Here is a 17,930-nt window from a genome sequence, read left to right on the forward strand (position 1 = left end):
GAAATTTAATGTGAACATTGATCTCATAAGTCATTTTTGTTAAGCCATCAGTGCTCAGCATGGCATTATACCAGAATGCTGAGAATTAAATGTGCTTATGTGGATAAACATCTTAAAAAAAAAAGTAATGTATTACAGCATGTCAATTTTGTCAGTACTTTGGTTCTTTAAAAATATAAATATTGGGGGTGGTGTGTAGCTCAGTGGGTTGAGCGCCCACCCTATGTACGGAGGCTGTAGCTCCTCACCTGCAGCCGGTCCAGGTTCGATTCCCGGCCTGGGACCCCTCGCTGCGTGTCATTCCCTGCTCTCTCTGATCCCCTTCCTGTCAAGCAACTGTCATATAAAGGCCACTAGAGCCCAAAAAATCCTTTAAAAAAAATATATATATATATATATATAAATATTGAATGTTAAAGCCAATGATGCAAAGTCTTTACTGTTGTATTTTATTTTGTAAGGTAAGCAAAGAATGACACAGTGAAGAAAAACCAAAATCTTACACAGATATTAATTTTGACAGTTTGAATGCTCTCAAAAGTACAAACTTGTGGTGTCCTGATGATGTTTTTTTGTAATTTTTTCCTAATCACACCAATGAATTCACAACTTTTAAAACTACTCACTAAAGGACAAGTAATTAATACAATTGTATTTAAAGAATTAAAATGACTAGTAAAATGTAGGCGTTAGCTTGCTCCATCTGTTTTGATCATTGAAAAATCATTCTATAAGAACCTAAAATATACCCGTCAATTAAATTTAGTACACACACACAAATAGCCTGGCCCTTCCAAGCACTTGTCTTACACTTCTAACATATGCATACACAACGCTGTGTGAAGTCATGGTTCTTATTAATTAGATGTATAGCATCCTCACTATTGTATTATTATTATAGAATAGATTTTTGATAACTTGTCCCCTAAATTTAGTCAGTTTATCGATCACTGTACCCCAGCGTACAGAATGCTAAGGACACTCCTGCTATCATGTGGCATTTTTATGTTTACCAGTTATTTAATAATTGGCAAAAATAAAGTGAAATTTTCCCATTCATACATATTGCGATTATAACAGTGTTTCTGCTATTATTCAATATTAATACATTTCACTGTTTTAACAGTAACAAACGTTACCATAATTCCAAGAGACATCCATCAACAAAATAAAATTGGGTTTTAAATGTTTTAGTTGAGGTCCCGTTTGGTCATCAAGGGGGTGGGACAAGAGGATAAAAATTACATTTTGAGATGTTCCAGACACATTTGATTTTTTTAAAAAAAGAAAAAAACTCAATATTTTACCCAAGTTTATTTAGATTTTGTGTCAGAACAAGTACTAGTTACTCATCAACTAATTGCTTTTCCAAATCGTACATTGATTTTTTTTTTTTTTTTAATATAAATAATTTAATGGCTGGGACGTAAAATGTAGTTTGTCCAGTCAATAATTTGTAATCCTATTTTTTTTTTTAAATTGTAATCATTGTTTTCCATAACCACATCATTTATACACAATAGGTTTCAAACTATATCATAAGCTTAAGGCAAAAATAGTCCGTGTAAGTAAAAAGTTAATACGGTTAGTTTACTGTGAAGGCAGAAAATAAATCAGACTTTGTTATGTAACTGAACGCGCTTGTCTGTTGCGTAACAAAGTGCGACTCCGCCCCTTTCACTCCTTTCGCACATGCGCACAGCAGCGTCCACGCCGCCATTGAGAGACAGAATGATAGGAGGAAAGGATCAGAGGTTCTCCTTCAGGCAGCACTGTTTCCTCCGTCTCCCACCCTCAGTGAATCCACCACGCCGGTTTTAACTCCTGAGTCGTGTCGTGTGGCCTGTACCTGTGGGTGACTTTCGGCTGACAGCTGTGTGTAACGTCCTTACCCTGAGAAGGTGTGTGTTTTATAAAGAAGTACAGGCAGGCTACTATTAGCAGGCTAGCTAACGACCTGGCTAGCTGCACACGAGCTGAGCGTTGCTCGGCTGGTGGTGGGGTGGGCGGGGGGGGGGGGGGGGCAGTGTGCCTGACAGGGTCGTTTGATGGATCCGAGAATCGCCTGGTATCAACCAGAACAACGCGGACCCGCTAACAACCTGTGGATGCAGATCTGGGAGGCAACACAAGGGCTTGGCTCTTTGCATGTAAATAACGGCTACTTGTCCAAGCAGAGAGCGACCGGGACGAGGGGAGCCATCCTGGTCCACAGACACGGGACACTGGACTTAAACCAAGAAGCCAACACTCGCGGGATGTCGACTTCCATAGAGGACGGAGATGTGACAGAGCAGCGGGATTTCATACCACTGGAAGCTAACAGCAACCACAACCAGCGGACAGGCAGGGGCGGTGTCAGCGGGGGAGGCCACAACCACCACCACCAGCAGCAGGGGTCCGCTGTGCTGGGTAGGGGACCCACGGACGGACACCCCAACAAAAGGAAGAGGGACAATAAAGCTAGCACTTTTGGATTCAATTCCAGCCTCTACAGCAGTGGTAACGTTAGCCACCCTGGGGACTACGTCGGCTACACAGGCACGCCATGGAAAGACAGGAACTACTCTGAAGGAATAGTGGGGTAAGAGAGTTTGATCACCATTATAATATTATTATTAGGACTTGATCTGAGCAGGCTTTAAACGAGGAAGCCCCTTACAGTGTTTCACTGCTGGGGGACCCCTTCATGGTGTGAGCTTCTAAAGTTGCCAGGGCTTCCAGTGTTTGGTGGGACTGAGGTTACACTGGATACCAGCAGATAAATGAGTAGGAAAGGGAGGAGTGAGGCTGTCAAACTCACTGACACTTTATGTAACCACCACCCTCTGTCAAACTATGGCTGTCAGCACAGAGAGAAGTTATTCTAGGATTTTAGTTTTAAACCACGCCTTTCATTATTCACTTGAGGTGTAACGATATCTAAATCTCACAGTTCGTTGTCACCGCACGGTAAGGTTATTATTGCGATATTGTGGGAAAGCTCAGTTTTACAGGAAAGCCGTGCACACAGTTTGCAGCAATGCAAACAATACCAAGAATGATGACCATTGACAAATTGTCTGTTCACTATTTATTTTGACTGTATTTATTATCATACTTTTAATTTTACGACATAATCTAAATACTACCTACTAACAGATACAGATTCTTTAGCTGAAGTGCAATAATTCAAATCGAGTCAGGAACATTCTTAAAAGCCACACGGGTATAGAAACAGCCGAGTAACAAACAATTAGATAATGAGAAATCAAAGTAGTGGATACTGCCTTATAGAAAGATGAACATGTCAACATTTAAGGTTAGGAGTAAAAACTGAGCATTTAGAGTATCCACGAACCTTCTAAAACCCTTGATGGCAAAACCACGAAGATATTGAGGCACTTGTAATATTGTGATATCGTCATTACCGTAACATTCCTATTATTCACACTTTTTTTTCACAGATTTGTGTTCACTCTAGTGTTGGCTGAATTTATTTTCCTTCTATCTTCCCATACCATCACATCATTGATTTGTTTTATTTTTAAGAGAGATCATGACATTATATTTTTCTAACATGTTAATGTCTTTTTACGAAAAACAAAAGGCAAATTTTATGAAAGCTACATGTTAATCACATCAAAATGGTCAAAAACACAACACAACAACTTTCTTTAAAATCAGTAAATCTATATATTTCAAATGATTATTACTAAATACCAGAGTACTCTTTAATCCAGACAGGCTACAATGATACGATTAATAATTGCAATAGAAATTATACCTTTAGCATCATGTCGTTTTTTAAAATAATTTAAATCTACAACCTTCTGTAATTTTTAATGGTGGTGTGATACTAGCCACCAATTTTCACTGGATGTGTAACTGCTGTGCAACAGCAAGAGAGCTGATTGGTTTCCACTCTAGTCAATGTGTCCATTTCCACCACATGTGTATGTGGTCTATCACAGCTGCATAACGACTCAGTTAGTCCGGTGCCCTCCACAACATATACACAGATTAGGGCTGCATGATTTTGACAAAGAAACCTAATTGCAATTTTTCTGACAGATAATGCCATTGTGAATGGATTTACAATTTTTAATAATATTTTATACATTTAAATGCATACACTTTTCCCCCCAATTTTTGTTTATTTTTTTCTCCAAATTCGTGTTTTCCACATTCATTTTTTAGAAATATACATTTTTTTCAGAAAATTTTATTTTTTAACTCATGTGAGGAAACAAAAGAAATACTAGTAAATTTAAAAAAAACCATATTTAAACAAAAATGTATGTCAGAAATAAAGTAAGACAATTTAAAGGTAGGAGTGTGACAAAAGCTTGATACGGCGATATATCGCGTTATTTTTCCGCACGATCAATTATCGATATGCTCTCGTTAAGTATCGATTTTTATTTATTTTTTTTTCTCCCCCTGCTTTTTCACTAAAATGTGCAGGTACGTCTTCACAGAAATTTTGTCACGGTTTGTTGAAGGAACCAATACATTATTTACTGGAATATTGCACTATACTGGTGTCACTGGTAAGAAAGACCCTATTTTTTGTTTACAGAAAGCACTATTGGAGATACTTATTTGTTTACATTGGTATGTTGACACTTACAGTATTTACAGAAATGTTGCACTAAAATAGTGTCACTGTTCATAGGACACTTTTTCAATTTATTATCTTTCAAAGAGGTAAAATAAAAATTGTATTTTTTCACTTAATCTTTTTTTCTTATGTCAGATTATTGTAGATTGATTTCTGACTAATTGCAGTATCGTCATATTGTGAGATAATCGTTATCGTGAGCTTTGTATCACGTATCGTGAGGTACCCAGAGGTTCCCACCACTATTTAAAGGTAGATATAAGTTGTACTGTGAGGAAACAAAATAAATACTAATAAAAAAGAAAGCTATAATTAAGCAAAAATTTATGTAAAAAAAAAAAACAATAAATAAAAATAATGAGTAAGATACAATTAAAAGGTAGATATAAGTTGTAAGTGTACTGACTTAATTATTCATGTCATATAAAGATGTTTGAGAGCAGCATTAATGTCACCCAATTTCCCCTCAGGGATCAGAGGTTTACTGAATCTGATCAGGCTTATTGATTAAGTTTTGATCTACTTAGTTTAAATTAATGTAATTTAAATGATCTTGATGACATCATTCAAGACCGTAATGATTACACAAAAATAAATAGACGCAAGGATGCATCAGTTATTTCACCACTAGGAGCCAGAATATTTTACAGTATCAGAAGTTATCACGAACCGTGGGCCCTATAAAATTTGCGTTAACAGAATTGCGGACGGAATCACTGTGAGGCAAGGAACGTTTTTTATGGGGAAATAATCCGGGGAGCACTCATTAGGTGCACCGCTCTCCACCCTCACCCAAAAACTGTGCATATCCTCACTGACTCCTAAAAACAGAGCCACCAGTGGCTGTTTAACTTTGCTGTACCTGTAAAACTCTGTCCGTTTCTCATGTAGCGCAGCAGTCCTCCGTGAAAACATCATCAGCTTTAATCAGTTTCACCGGCTCAGAGCATTTGAACAACATCTCATCAGAGCTACAGAAGATCCGTGGGAAAACGTTGCATCTTGTGGACGGGACCAACGATTCCAAGGATTGTAGAGTCTTAAACATTGTAGGTTAATGATAACTTCTGATACTGTATATTTGTAAAATATTCTGAACTCCAGTGGTGAAACAACTGATGCATTCTTGTGTCCATTTATTTTTATGTAATCATTATGATCTGGAATTATGTCATCAGGATCATTTAAATTAAGTTGATCAAAACTTAATCAATAAACCTGCTCAGATTCAGCAAACCATTGATCCCTGAGCGGGAATTGGGTGACTGACATTAATGCGGTTCTCATACATTTTTAGACATACATAATTAAAAAGGAGCAGTCAGGATAATCCATGTCACTACAACTTAAATCTTTTAATTCTATCTTACTTTATTTTTTGACATTTTTGTTTAATTGTTTTTTTTTTTAATTTTAATTTGTTTCCTCACAAGAGTTAAAAACTGATATTTTATGAAAAAAATAATTAATATTTCTAAAAACAACAAACTAATTTTAAAAAATTAAAGTGGAAAACATGGAATTTGGAAAAAAAAAAACAGATTTTATAGGGCTCTATTAACCTACGATGTTTCAGACTCTACAATCCCTGATGGTCTCATCCACAACAACAGAACAACTTTACCACAGATCTACTGTAGCTCAGATTAGATGTTGTTAAACACTGAGCAGATGAAGCTGATTAAAGCTGATCATGTTTTCACAGAGCGATGGCAGCGCTATGTGACAATCCACAAAAATAAGAAAAAAATATTTATCCTATTGTGTCAGTTTAAACACTGATCTGAATAGATTATATGAAAATAGTGTAGACTTGAACACATCTCAGGGGCTACATAGAAATATTTTTAAATGTCTTTTCTAACATTATAGGACAGACTTTTACACACACAAAACATTTCCTCATCCATCAGTAATACATTGTGGAACAACTCTTTGTTTATTTTACTATTTGGAATATATCCCCCCACAGCATATTGTAACCCCTTTTGCCTGGATTTGGATGATATTGTACAGGTATTGCTCCAAAAATAGTCACTAACACACACCAGTAGACTTCTCCCAGCCTTTACAGAGGAGACCAACTCAGGAACATGACGGACATCACAAACGTAAAATTAGGGGGGCGGGGCTTTTGCGAAAGTCAATTCGTTAACTGAAAACAGTGGTTGTCGTTGATGTTGTGCATTTCATTATTCATAACACAAGGACATGTGACTAGTTGTGGTCAGTGTGTGTTAAGAAGATTCACTGTGCAGTATACATTAAAAATAGAATACTAAGCCCTTTTTTTTCTTTCTGTGCTATCCTTGCCACTTGTTCCACAGATCAGTAGTTTCCAACCAGGGGTACTTGAACACATCTCAGGGGCTACATAGAAACATTTTTAAATGTCTTTTCTAACATTATAGGACAGACTTTTACAGGCACACAAAACATTTCCTCATCCATCAATAATACATTGTGGAACAACTCTTTAAAAATATATCAAAAGGTTAAGGTCAAAATATAAAATGGCCAAAACATCAGAAATGGAGGCATGAAAGTCTTTAATCTGAGTCATGCTGTTGACAAATAAATTATGCATAGCATGAACTAAGGGGTACTGGCAATTAAGAATGTGCGATATGTTATAATTTACAATATATCAAAAACATTCTCAGCGGTAAGAATGTGTCATCCCATGATATTCTCATGTCGGAAATTAGCGAGGGCCATTTTTCCATCAATTTAGCCAATAATGCCCCAAAACCTTGTTCCATGGGCCAAAACTGCCCCCAAGTTTGTTGTCAACAACTTATTAATCTTTGGAGCAAAGCGATGTTCATGGGAGCTCCACAGCAGAGCCTCCGCGGTGTGTACCGCCTCCGCCGTCCCGTCCCTCACACACACAGACGTCGGTGCTCGTCACAGCCTCCCTGAAGCTGCCGTGCAGCAACCCATCACGCACCACTACTTAGTTAAGACCAAACAACCATCCAACAAAATGAGCCATTCTAAGATCCTCCGCCAGATCCATCCAAAGTTCCCACAAACACAGTGGGAGTTTAACCAGTTAGCAGCAGTTATGAACTGGAAACTCAACTACAGCTAACTAAGCTAAGCTAACCCATCGACACATAAAGCTGGGCTAAGGGCTAACGACTTCATGAAAGGAAGAGACCAAGAAAAAAGTACCCAGCTTACTGTCATCAAACCACAAAGAGCCACTGATTTACTTTATGGTCAGATTTAACACGTGTATGGAAGGATACAAGCTAACATGTCACACGTCTTGTGAAATAAATGTTAGCATAAATACTAATATCACTATTCATCCATCCCACCTTGTGAATCACAATATTTTTAATTTATATTTCATGTGTTCACAATACAAAGCTGGCCCCATTAGACAGTAAGACTGCTTAACTAATGCTTTAACCATTGGATAATTCTAGTGATCCCCTGTCAGACCTGTTTAGACGAGTAGAAGTCTGTGTTTGGCTGATCCTCATTTATAGTAATATGGGAGCTCTTTGTTTGTAGAAGGCCATTCCTTAGTGATTAGGTCTGTTAGCACCAGAACTTGAACTTCAGAGCTTACCAACCACTGAGAGTGCTCTTTCTCTCACACTATGTGTAAAGCCATTATAGAAAGGGTACATGGGTACTGTACCTGCAGCAAGAGTATAAAGGCTGCGTGTGTGGAGTTTTTTTTCTTTTTTTTTTCCAATCCCCTTTTGTTAAAATCCTCTTCATTCATGCTTAGTATTCTTGGACTTCAATAGCAAAGCAAGATATTTTTCTTTTTTATTGAGTCACTCTCACTGCCTCATGGCTCTCTGACCCATTAGGCTTATCACAATTTCTCGCAAAGTTTCCAGAATGTCTTATCAGCTCTGAGTTCACAGTTTAACAGTGTCAGACTTGGAGTGTTTGCTGGTATCGCACGGTAAATAAAGTACTTCAGCTAAAGCCTCTGTGGTTCACCTGGTCAGCTGGCTTGCTGGACTACAGTTGAAACAGGAAAGGCAGGGCATCTGATGGTTTTGTAAACATGAGCTTCAAGCTTGTGAGAGAAGGCATTGCTTATTTTAATGAAAAGTTGGAACAGCTTGGATTGTAAGTTGTTTATTTTGCCTTTATTGAAAATAAAAATAAGGCACTCGACATATTTTTTTTTCCAACTGAAAATGATTTGACTTTGAGAGCAGGAGCAGGAGGCCACTTATAAGCATTTCACATTTACAAACAGCTGAGGGTGAAAGCATTTTTCCACGGGTCAGTCTCTACACTAAATTTGGCCATGTGGGTTAACTGGAGAAGCAGAGGCATGTGCTTATTTGTGTTTGACACTCTTCCAGTTCTTCTAAAACTAAGAAGTCAAATCCTAGCAGGCTCACCCCTTGATGGCTTTGGATCAGTGTTTACATGCTGCACACAGTTTCACTTCCAACAAAGTCAAGCCTCTTTGAACAGAAACTTAAGCTCATTCTCTGCTCATCCAATCAGACTATGTGCTTCAAGGGAGTGTTTAGGCCTAATTTTCCCTTTCCGTCCATGTAGACAAGCTATTTACGTTCTTAACGTAGGCACAGGAAGTGTGTTTAGCCTGGGAGAGTTGTGGCCCATCTCTGTTTAGTGAACTGTGCTCTGCTCGGCCGTTGAGTTGTGGGCTTTTACAGTGGAAGCAAGAGGCACTCCAAACTTCCTGCCATTTAAAAACAGAAGGACATTGTTAGAAACTGTGATGGGTCATTGTGCTAAATGAGTCCTGGAGTGTCTTGTTGTGTGGCAGGTCAGTGCTGCCCTAAAGCTACCTCTCAAACCAGACTAAGGTAAACTAACTAACCGACTATTTTCCTTGTCGACAACACTGATGTTTCCTTATTGAAGTGGACTAGTCTCTTACACAAGGTTTTTCTAAGACGGTTCACGTTAAGCACAAAAAAACTACAAGGTCAAAACACTGTCTTTAAGAATATTGTGCACATTTAATATTCGGGATGTCCCGATTAGGAGTGTGACTATATCTCGATACAGCGATATATATATATATATATTTTAAACCTTTTCTGCTTTTTCACTAAAATGTGCAGGTAAATCTTCACAGAAATGTTGCCAATATTTTGTTTACTGGAATATTGCACTATAATGGTGTCACTGGTAAGAATGACCCTATTTTTTGTTTCCAGAAAGCACTATTGAAGACTGTTATTTGTTTACATTGGTATGTTGACACTTATTTACAGAAATGTTGCACTAAAATTGTCATAGGTCACTTTTTCAATTTATTGTCTTTCAGAGATGTAAAATAAAAAAAAAAACGTTTTCACTTAATCTTGTTTTTTTCTTATGTCATAGATTATCGTAGATTGATTTCTGATCAATATATTGATAATCGTCATATCGTGAGATAATCGTTATTGTAAGCTTTGTATCGCGTATCGTACCGTGAGGTACCCAGAGGCTGCCACCCGTAGTCCCAATACAGCTTTTTCATTTCCGACATACCAATATTGCAACCTTGCGTATTGGCCGATACCGATATTGTTCAGATATCGACATGAATCATACATACTTTTTTTTCTTCTCTCTCTCGTTTCTTTAAAAACGCAATAATAATTACTTATTTTGTAGTGTGGAATGTTAGAAAAGGCTTGATCAAGTGATGTTACTCAGAGAACAATAGTCAGCAACACTAGGTATGAGAAAAACTGACCCATTTATTGTTAACCAATTGGTTACATAAATTTTAATTTTCAATATAATATCTTCAGTATTCTACAATTGAATAAAAAAAATTAGAAAATGAATTTAGGAAAAAAAAATCGGACAATCCGGAAATTTTAATTCGATATGCCATATCGGACCTTTATTGGATCGGGACACCTCCATTTTATATTGATCTGAAAACATCCTCTTCATACCTGAGTTACCTTCTCAATGATTGAATCTTCTCTGCCCTGACATAATTTCATCATTGCCAAAGATGAGATGCTAATGTTAGCTAGCTCGGCTGCTCCATCTTTGCTAACTGTGATCAGCCCACGTATTGACACCCAGCTGATGTTGAATGGGGTTGGTGTATAGCCTGAAAGTTGTTAAGCAGTTTACATAACTTTGTCCATTTCCAGACGGCGCAGGATTTCTTTTGAGCAGCTCCATGCAGACGCCTGCTGGCGAGCTCCCACCAGCACAGCAGATTCAAATGTGCTGTAGTTTGGACATTTACACCCGAACATTGATCATTTTAAAGCTTTTTTGTTTTAGGTGTGTTTTTATCACACTTACATTTATTAAAACACATGCTGCTCGTACATTATTACATCACTTAAAACAAATGACTAGTACTTTGGTAGTCAACGAGAATGCTGTAGTGTTGACATGTACAAATGTAAATGTTTCCCTAAATACAATAAGGGAGAAATATTAATCATGCGGCCAAAAATGGTCCAAAAGTGCATTTTCGGTTGTCGATCATGCATCCTTACTAGATATTTCTCTGATTTCTTATAATTAAACAAGATCAGGCTTGATGATTTAATCATTCATCTACTGAAAGCAGTACTAACAGGATATTTTGGTATTTCACCACATTACACATTAACACAATAGTTACATTACTGTCTAATGGGGATAATTTGTCTTGTAAACATGTGAAATATCGGGACGGATAAAAACAGTGACGTTTTAATGCTAACATTTATTTCACTCAACATGTGACATGTTAGCTTTTAGCCTACCATACAAGTTTTAAATATTACCATAAGTAAATCGGTGGCCATTTGTGGTTTGATGACGGTAAGCAGTGTAGTCTTTACCTTAAAACAAACCAACAGTTTGTTGGTTTGTTTGGTTTGTAAAGTTCTGTCTCGCCTGGACACGTGATGGCTTACACTCACAAACACAAGACAACACATGGCAGAAGCACCGGGTCCGAACGGCGAGTCTGCTGCGGCGGCGTTGTCGTCAGTGGCATCACTAATTTTGCTCAAAAAAATAAACTCCAAAAGTCCCATTTGGAACTATTTTGGCTTTTAACGAGGCAGACACGGTAAAGCAATAGGAGATCCACTGCGTATTACCTTGTCCTAAATTATCATTTATTCCTTTTTTCCAATTAGGGTGATGATTTTAAGTAGGTGATTTGGTTTGTTTTATTGGTAAATAACTTTAAAATAGTCTAAATTATTTGAATGAAAAAAAATCGTGATCGTGATTTCACAAAGAAAAAATCGTGATATATTCCTGCACTAGGATGCAGCAGTGGTCACCAGTGCACCACAGTGACATCATTTTTTACATTTTGTTTAAAAAAAAAAAACATTTGGCTCTACAGCTGTTTTAATTTTAGGTGATAATGCATTCTATTGAGTGACAGTTATCGCTCGAGTGTGGAGTTGGATGAATATAAGTGATTTTACTTCATTCACATATCACAGGAAATATTGGGAACAAACTAGAAAAGAATAGTGTCAGTGAATCACTGTCCTTGTCTGGCGAAGAAACACAAATAATAATACATAATTTTACTAACATAATTTCATGCACAAAATGAAACAGACAAACAAAGAATGGGAGTGCTATTGTGGGTTGTAGGCGAGCTGAAACAGGTGAGTTTTGAGCAGTTTTTTGTAGATGGTCAGTGAGTCCGAGTTTCTAATGTGGATGGGGAGTGAGTTCCAGAGGGTTGGGACAGCAATGGTGAAGGCTCGGTCCCCCTGTGTTCGATGCTTTGTTTTGGTGATGGGTTTAGGAAGGTTTAAGTCGGCAGAGCGGAGGGGCAAGCTTTTTGAGGGCTTTGTAGGGGATGAGCAGGACTTTGTAATGGATGCGCTGTGTACAGGGTGCCAGTAAAGAAGGGGTAAAGAATCATTTATGAACATATTTAAGAGTAGAAGGCGGCCAGAAAGAAAGTATTAGCAGATTCCGCCCACTGCCAACACTTCTGGACAGCGCCCTGCTGTTTAAAAAAAGTACTGCGATTCAATTTTCAATGTATCGATGTCAATCGTGATACCTATGAATCGATTTTGAACTGCCTTACAATTAATCGTTACATCCCTATAAATCAAGCTTTAAAGGTTTTAAGTGTTTATGTACTTGCCAAAGGGCCAGCCGTTACACACAGCATGTGGCTGCCCTCTGTTCTCAACACTGTTGTCCGTCGGGATAAATGAAGTATGCATTAAGCCAGGTCATTGTGCACTAAATTGATCAGATTATAAAAGTATGCACATTTTTCCTGTTAGGCTACTGAAAAGATTTTCAGTCGAAGCCTTAATATAAAGATAGTGTAACAGTGGCCTAATGTCTCGCTAAAAGAACACATCCCAACACTGCACACTTGGGTGTTTATGATTACAGAGACCTTTTACTCTGATATGTGATAACATTGAATGTGTGAGATGGATCAGGCTTCAATTCTTCACCATACTGACATTATCAGTTTCCCACGTCTCTAAAATATTTGTGCACAATAGTCAAAGTTGATGTACTGGTGTCAGTTGTTATGCTAAATTCATTTTGCACAACGTTTATAAATGAGGCCCTTGGTCTAGCATAAGCAGGAAAAAGGAGATGATAAGGGTTGTTAGCATACTTGACCCAAGTTTTTGGTATGCTTACAGCTTTAGTTTGAAATCCACTCATCAAATTTGATCTATTAGAACAAATTTGATCTTGTACTAAAGCCTCCCATTGTTTCTGAAAACATTACAGTAATTCCAACCAGAATTATCATTTCCTGATCCTAATGTCTTTTTCCACTAAGGCAGATGACAATCTAGGCAGGCATTTGGTAGGTTAATGATGAAACGTGTTGTTCATTGCTCACCATGTGCTGCTTCAGTGCATGCTTTTATTACCATTACTTCTGCTGTCTCTGAGATATTTATGGTACCCAGTACTCACACACAGATAGCACCTCAGTGACTTAAGCACCAATATTAGAACTGTGGTTCATCCCGTCTCCACTGACTTTGGCATCGGTGTCACCCTCTCCTCTTTCAGTCTTTGCTCTCTGACTGGCCCCCGGCCAGGGCGTGTGAATTTTTAGAGAACGTTTTGCGTGTGCTTCCTTCGAGATCTAAAGTGAAACCGGCTGCCTCCAAACAGCACGAGTGGGCAGCTGTCCACGGCTCAGCCATCCCATGTGTAGAGAAAAATGTCGTTCATTTTTTGTGCTTCTTCCTGTCCAATTAAACCTTTCCTGTGTTTCATACTGATGTAGTCAGTGCAATACATACAGCATTTTGTTTTCCTTGACTTCCTCTTAGCCTGTGGTGCTCTTATTTTCTTGTTTCAATTTATTTCATTTTATCTTTGACCTTTGGGTTGAGATTTCTTCTTGTTATGATTACAATGGCTCTCTTCCACTAGCTCAGTCAGTTATAGGCCTGTACAATATTATTTAATGTACGATAGGGACAAGTTAAACATTTTATTTATTTTTTACATTGTGCATTGTTGTCGATGTCGGTGCTAAATAAAAATTTTGTATTTTTAAGTGATTTATTCTTTGAAGCATTCATATGAATTTATACAATTGCAATGTTTTAATTTTAGTGAGGTTAGTAGACATTTCAGAGCCATAAATGCATAGTTTTTCGTCCTCAGTTTATTTTTTTCAGTTTCAATAATTGTCTTTTCGGTTTATCCCTTGAAATTTGTAAAATAATGTATGTCTCTCTATGCAGTTGCACTCCAGCAATGTAATTTTCTAAACCTCACTGAACCATATTTGATCTCACATTTATGGTCCAGCTGTTTATGTTTGGACTGCAGGTTTCCTCAGGGTCCCTCAGACATGACCTGCTCTATCATCAACTGTCAGCAGCAGGGTGTTGTTTGTGTAACGGGAGCCGGGTTGTCCCCATGGCCAACATTCGGCACCTCAGATCAGTTAATTTGATGAAACATTAATGAATATGCCATCTGTGAGATGCGAACACCCCTACTTCCTTTGATAGTTGATCCTATTTTGAACTGCAAACAATTGATGTTATCTGTTTACTCCCTTACGGTGCACTGTATTGTTACTGGTGCAGGGGCACAAACATAGTGTGATGTAGGCACTCAAGCTTCATTTAAAAGTGATTGCAACTGTATTATCTGGGAGTGTATGTACTTTAGGGCTGAGCGATAAGGGAAAAATAATGATCACGATTTATTTTTTCATATCGTCCGATCTCGATTATTATCACGATTTTTTAAATTTGTTTTCAAACTGCCAGTTTTAAAGTATCTGTACTGAAAACTGAAGACACTAGAGATTATTTCAATGTTTTAATAACATATGAAGTAAATAGCAAATTAAATAAGATGAACATAGAAAATATTTTAAAAACATTTTACTCAACAGTATAACAAAGGTAGAAAAATATAGAATAACAGGAACTCGTTTACAGTCCGGACTGTTTTTGCAGGTATGCATGATCAAAATAAACAAATCGCCCCCTGGGGATAATGAAAAAATGTAATGGTTAGATAATCTAACCCAATAAAAATTAGCAGCATTGAATACGCCAATCAAATGCCTTTAAAAAAAACAATTCTCATGGTCAATATTTGAAACAGTAAACTAAACATTATATTAACATATAAAGCAAATAAAATAAAATAAATATAGAACAATATAAGAACAATTTTCACTCAACAGTGCAATGAATGTAGAAAAATATAACAGTGAACCAGTTTACAGTCCTGAGTATTTTTGGAGGTAAGATACAAAATTAACACACTGCCCCCTCAGAGAAAATGAAGACATCTTTAAAATGTAAACATTATCATTTTCAAGTTGAGATGCTACATACCCTGTTAACACAATTGCTTATTTCAAATGTGTATCATCTTACATGCTACAAACTACCTGAATAAAATGTGCACAACTTGTAAAAAATTACACATGCTGAATCTCGTGCACATTATTTAGAACTTAGGCCTAGGTTTTTTGCCAGAAAGCCTAGCCTGTCTACAGCATCTGGCTTTAAAGCTGCCCTGTAGCAGGACACTATATTGCCCTCTGTGCTAAAAGCCCTCTCTGAGGGTGAGGTGGTGGTAGGAATACAGAGGTACTGCCTTGCCAATTGGCTAACTCTGGGATATGTTGTGGAGTGGGTCTTCCACCATGCCAACGAATTGGTTTCACTGTCTACATTTGGCATTGCAGGTAACTGTTGAGTTCTGCCTCAACAGCCTGCTGGTCAGTTAGACCAGAAGTAGACACGGAGTAGGGCTTTTTGAAAAAGCTGCCACGTGTTTTCTTCTGTATTTTCACTGGTGTAGCTGAAGTTGTAGCTTCTGCTGATGTAGTATCCCTAGACTGTGATGTCTTCCATTCGTCCAACATTTGAGAGACAGCATTGGCCCTCACGGCCTCTACTTTGTCAGCCTGGATGTAGTGGATCTTAAAGCGAGGATCAACAAGGGTTGCCATGCACAGGAGGTCATCAGTAGCAGCATCATCAATTTTTTTATTTAAGTAGGTGATGACTGAACTCTTGATGGTCTTGGTGAGATCTGTGTCAGTATCTTCTGGCTTTAAGACCTCTTTGTTGAAGAGGTGAAGGACAGGTTTCACACAAGAGACACTGACATATGCTTCCCCAGAAAGGGCATCAGTGAAGTCAACAAGTGGATTTAGGGCCTTGTGGACAGACTCCAAGACATCAATGTCTTTGCAAACCTTTGCAATAGCCTTCTCCTGCTCCAGTACTCTTGCTATCATGGCATGACGGGACCCCGACCTGGTAGGGGATTCTGTGATCAACCTGTGCTTCGGCAGTTCGAGTTCGTCATGGGCAGCTGCTAGTGCCCTTTTCTTTTTGAGTTCTTTTATGAGTAAGAAAAAGCACTGACCACTTTCTTGGACGTACTGATGGCTCTCTCAATCCTCTTGTCCTTCATGCTTCCCTCTAAAGAAAAGTAAAAAATACATAATTAATTACGAACTCTTAATATAAACACAATATATCATTACAGTTCACATACATTTAGAAAATACATTTAGACTTCAAAATAAAATAAAAAACTACAAAAATCTACAACAATAAAATCAAAATGTTATTTTGAAATATTTTCAGATGTTATTCAGGAACTATTATCAAAAGTTATCAAGGGACAGCCAAAAACTTGATATGTCAGACAGATACTGTATAGCGTCAGAAAAAATAGTGATTTAATAAAATATGTAACCAATATCTGTTATTTTTAAAGCTAAAAATTTACATGGAGCAACTTTCTTGTTATTTACTCACCTATAGCTGAGTGCAGCCGGTGACCGAAACATTGCAGCCGAGTCCAGCCTTTGAGAGCAACAGCTTTTACTATGTTGGCTCAGTTATTTGTTGTGATGCACACCTGTTGGTCTTTGCTAAGGCCCATGATTCCAGTGCATCCTTCATTCCCTGACTGATTATTTCGGCAGTGTGGTCCCCCGGAAAATACACTGTCTGCAAACACGTGCTTTGAAGACCCCACTCCTCATCAATATAATGTATTGTGAGACTCAAATAAGGCTCAGATGTGCGACTCGACCAAAGGTCACTGGTAGTTGCAAAGTATTTCACATCTTTAAGCTCAGCCTCCAGCTTTCCGTGGCATTCGTCATATAGCTGTGGCATTGCAGTTTGAGAAAAGTATTTTCTGCCAGGGATTTGGTACCTCGGGTCCAGCATTTTGAGTAAATGCTTAAATCCATCTTTCTCCACTGAGTTTAAAGGTATCATGTCTTTTGCTAGACAAAAAGCAATCGCGCGAGTAATCGTTTTTCTCCTCTTGGAATGTTGCTCATATGGCGCAATGGCCGCAAAAGATGACACTACTGATTGCTGCTTTTGTTTGGTGGCTGCATCGCTAGTAGTGGCTGAACTGCTAATGCTACGTGTGCTAGCAGCAGTGGCAGGCTGTGCAGACTCCGCTCGCATTTTCATGCTTTCTGTATAATCACTTGGGTGATACTTCTTCAAATGATTAAACAAATTTGTTGTGTTGCCGGTTTTTGAGGGCACTGACCACCGACATACCTTGCACATTAGCTTAATTTGTTCTACGTCACTTCGGAGATACCCAAACCACCGCCACACAACCGACGTTGAGTAACTCTTCTTCTCAATAATAGCCTCATCTTTGGAGGATAACTCCAAGTCATGGCTCACATCTGTTTCGCTGCTCTCAGCTCCACGTTTATCTTCACGTTCGCTCATTCTGTTTACATCTCCAGCAACTTACAAGCGGAATTGGAGCAGGAAAAAGTAGACTCTGATTGGCTGTTGTCATGCACTTGGCCGCCGCCTTCTTTTTTATGGAGTATTATGGCGGTTTGCATCCAAAGCGCTGCATTACT

At 38.1% G+C, this 17,930-nt stretch overlaps 1 protein-coding gene across 1 annotated transcript in view; it reads left to right on the forward strand.

The window, feature by feature from the left end:
* Positions 1–1,719: 1,719 nt before the first annotated feature.
* tent4b (terminal nucleotidyltransferase 4B) overlaps positions 1,720–17,930 on the forward strand; it is a 39,589-nt gene continuing 23,378 nt past the window's right edge. The window contains exon 1 of the mRNA XM_028434706.1: positions 1,720–2,584. Within this exon, the coding sequence (XP_028290507.1) occupies positions 2,049–2,584 (536 nt within the window). The 5' untranslated portion in view covers positions 1,720–2,048. The remainder of the gene's footprint in view (positions 2,585–17,930) is intronic.

The sequence above is a fragment of the Gouania willdenowi genome, chromosome 3, assembly GCF_900634775.1.
Source record: "Gouania willdenowi chromosome 3, fGouWil2.1, whole genome shotgun sequence".
NCBI classification, from domain to species: domain Eukaryota; kingdom Metazoa; phylum Chordata; class Actinopteri; order Blenniiformes; family Gobiesocidae; genus Gouania; species Gouania willdenowi.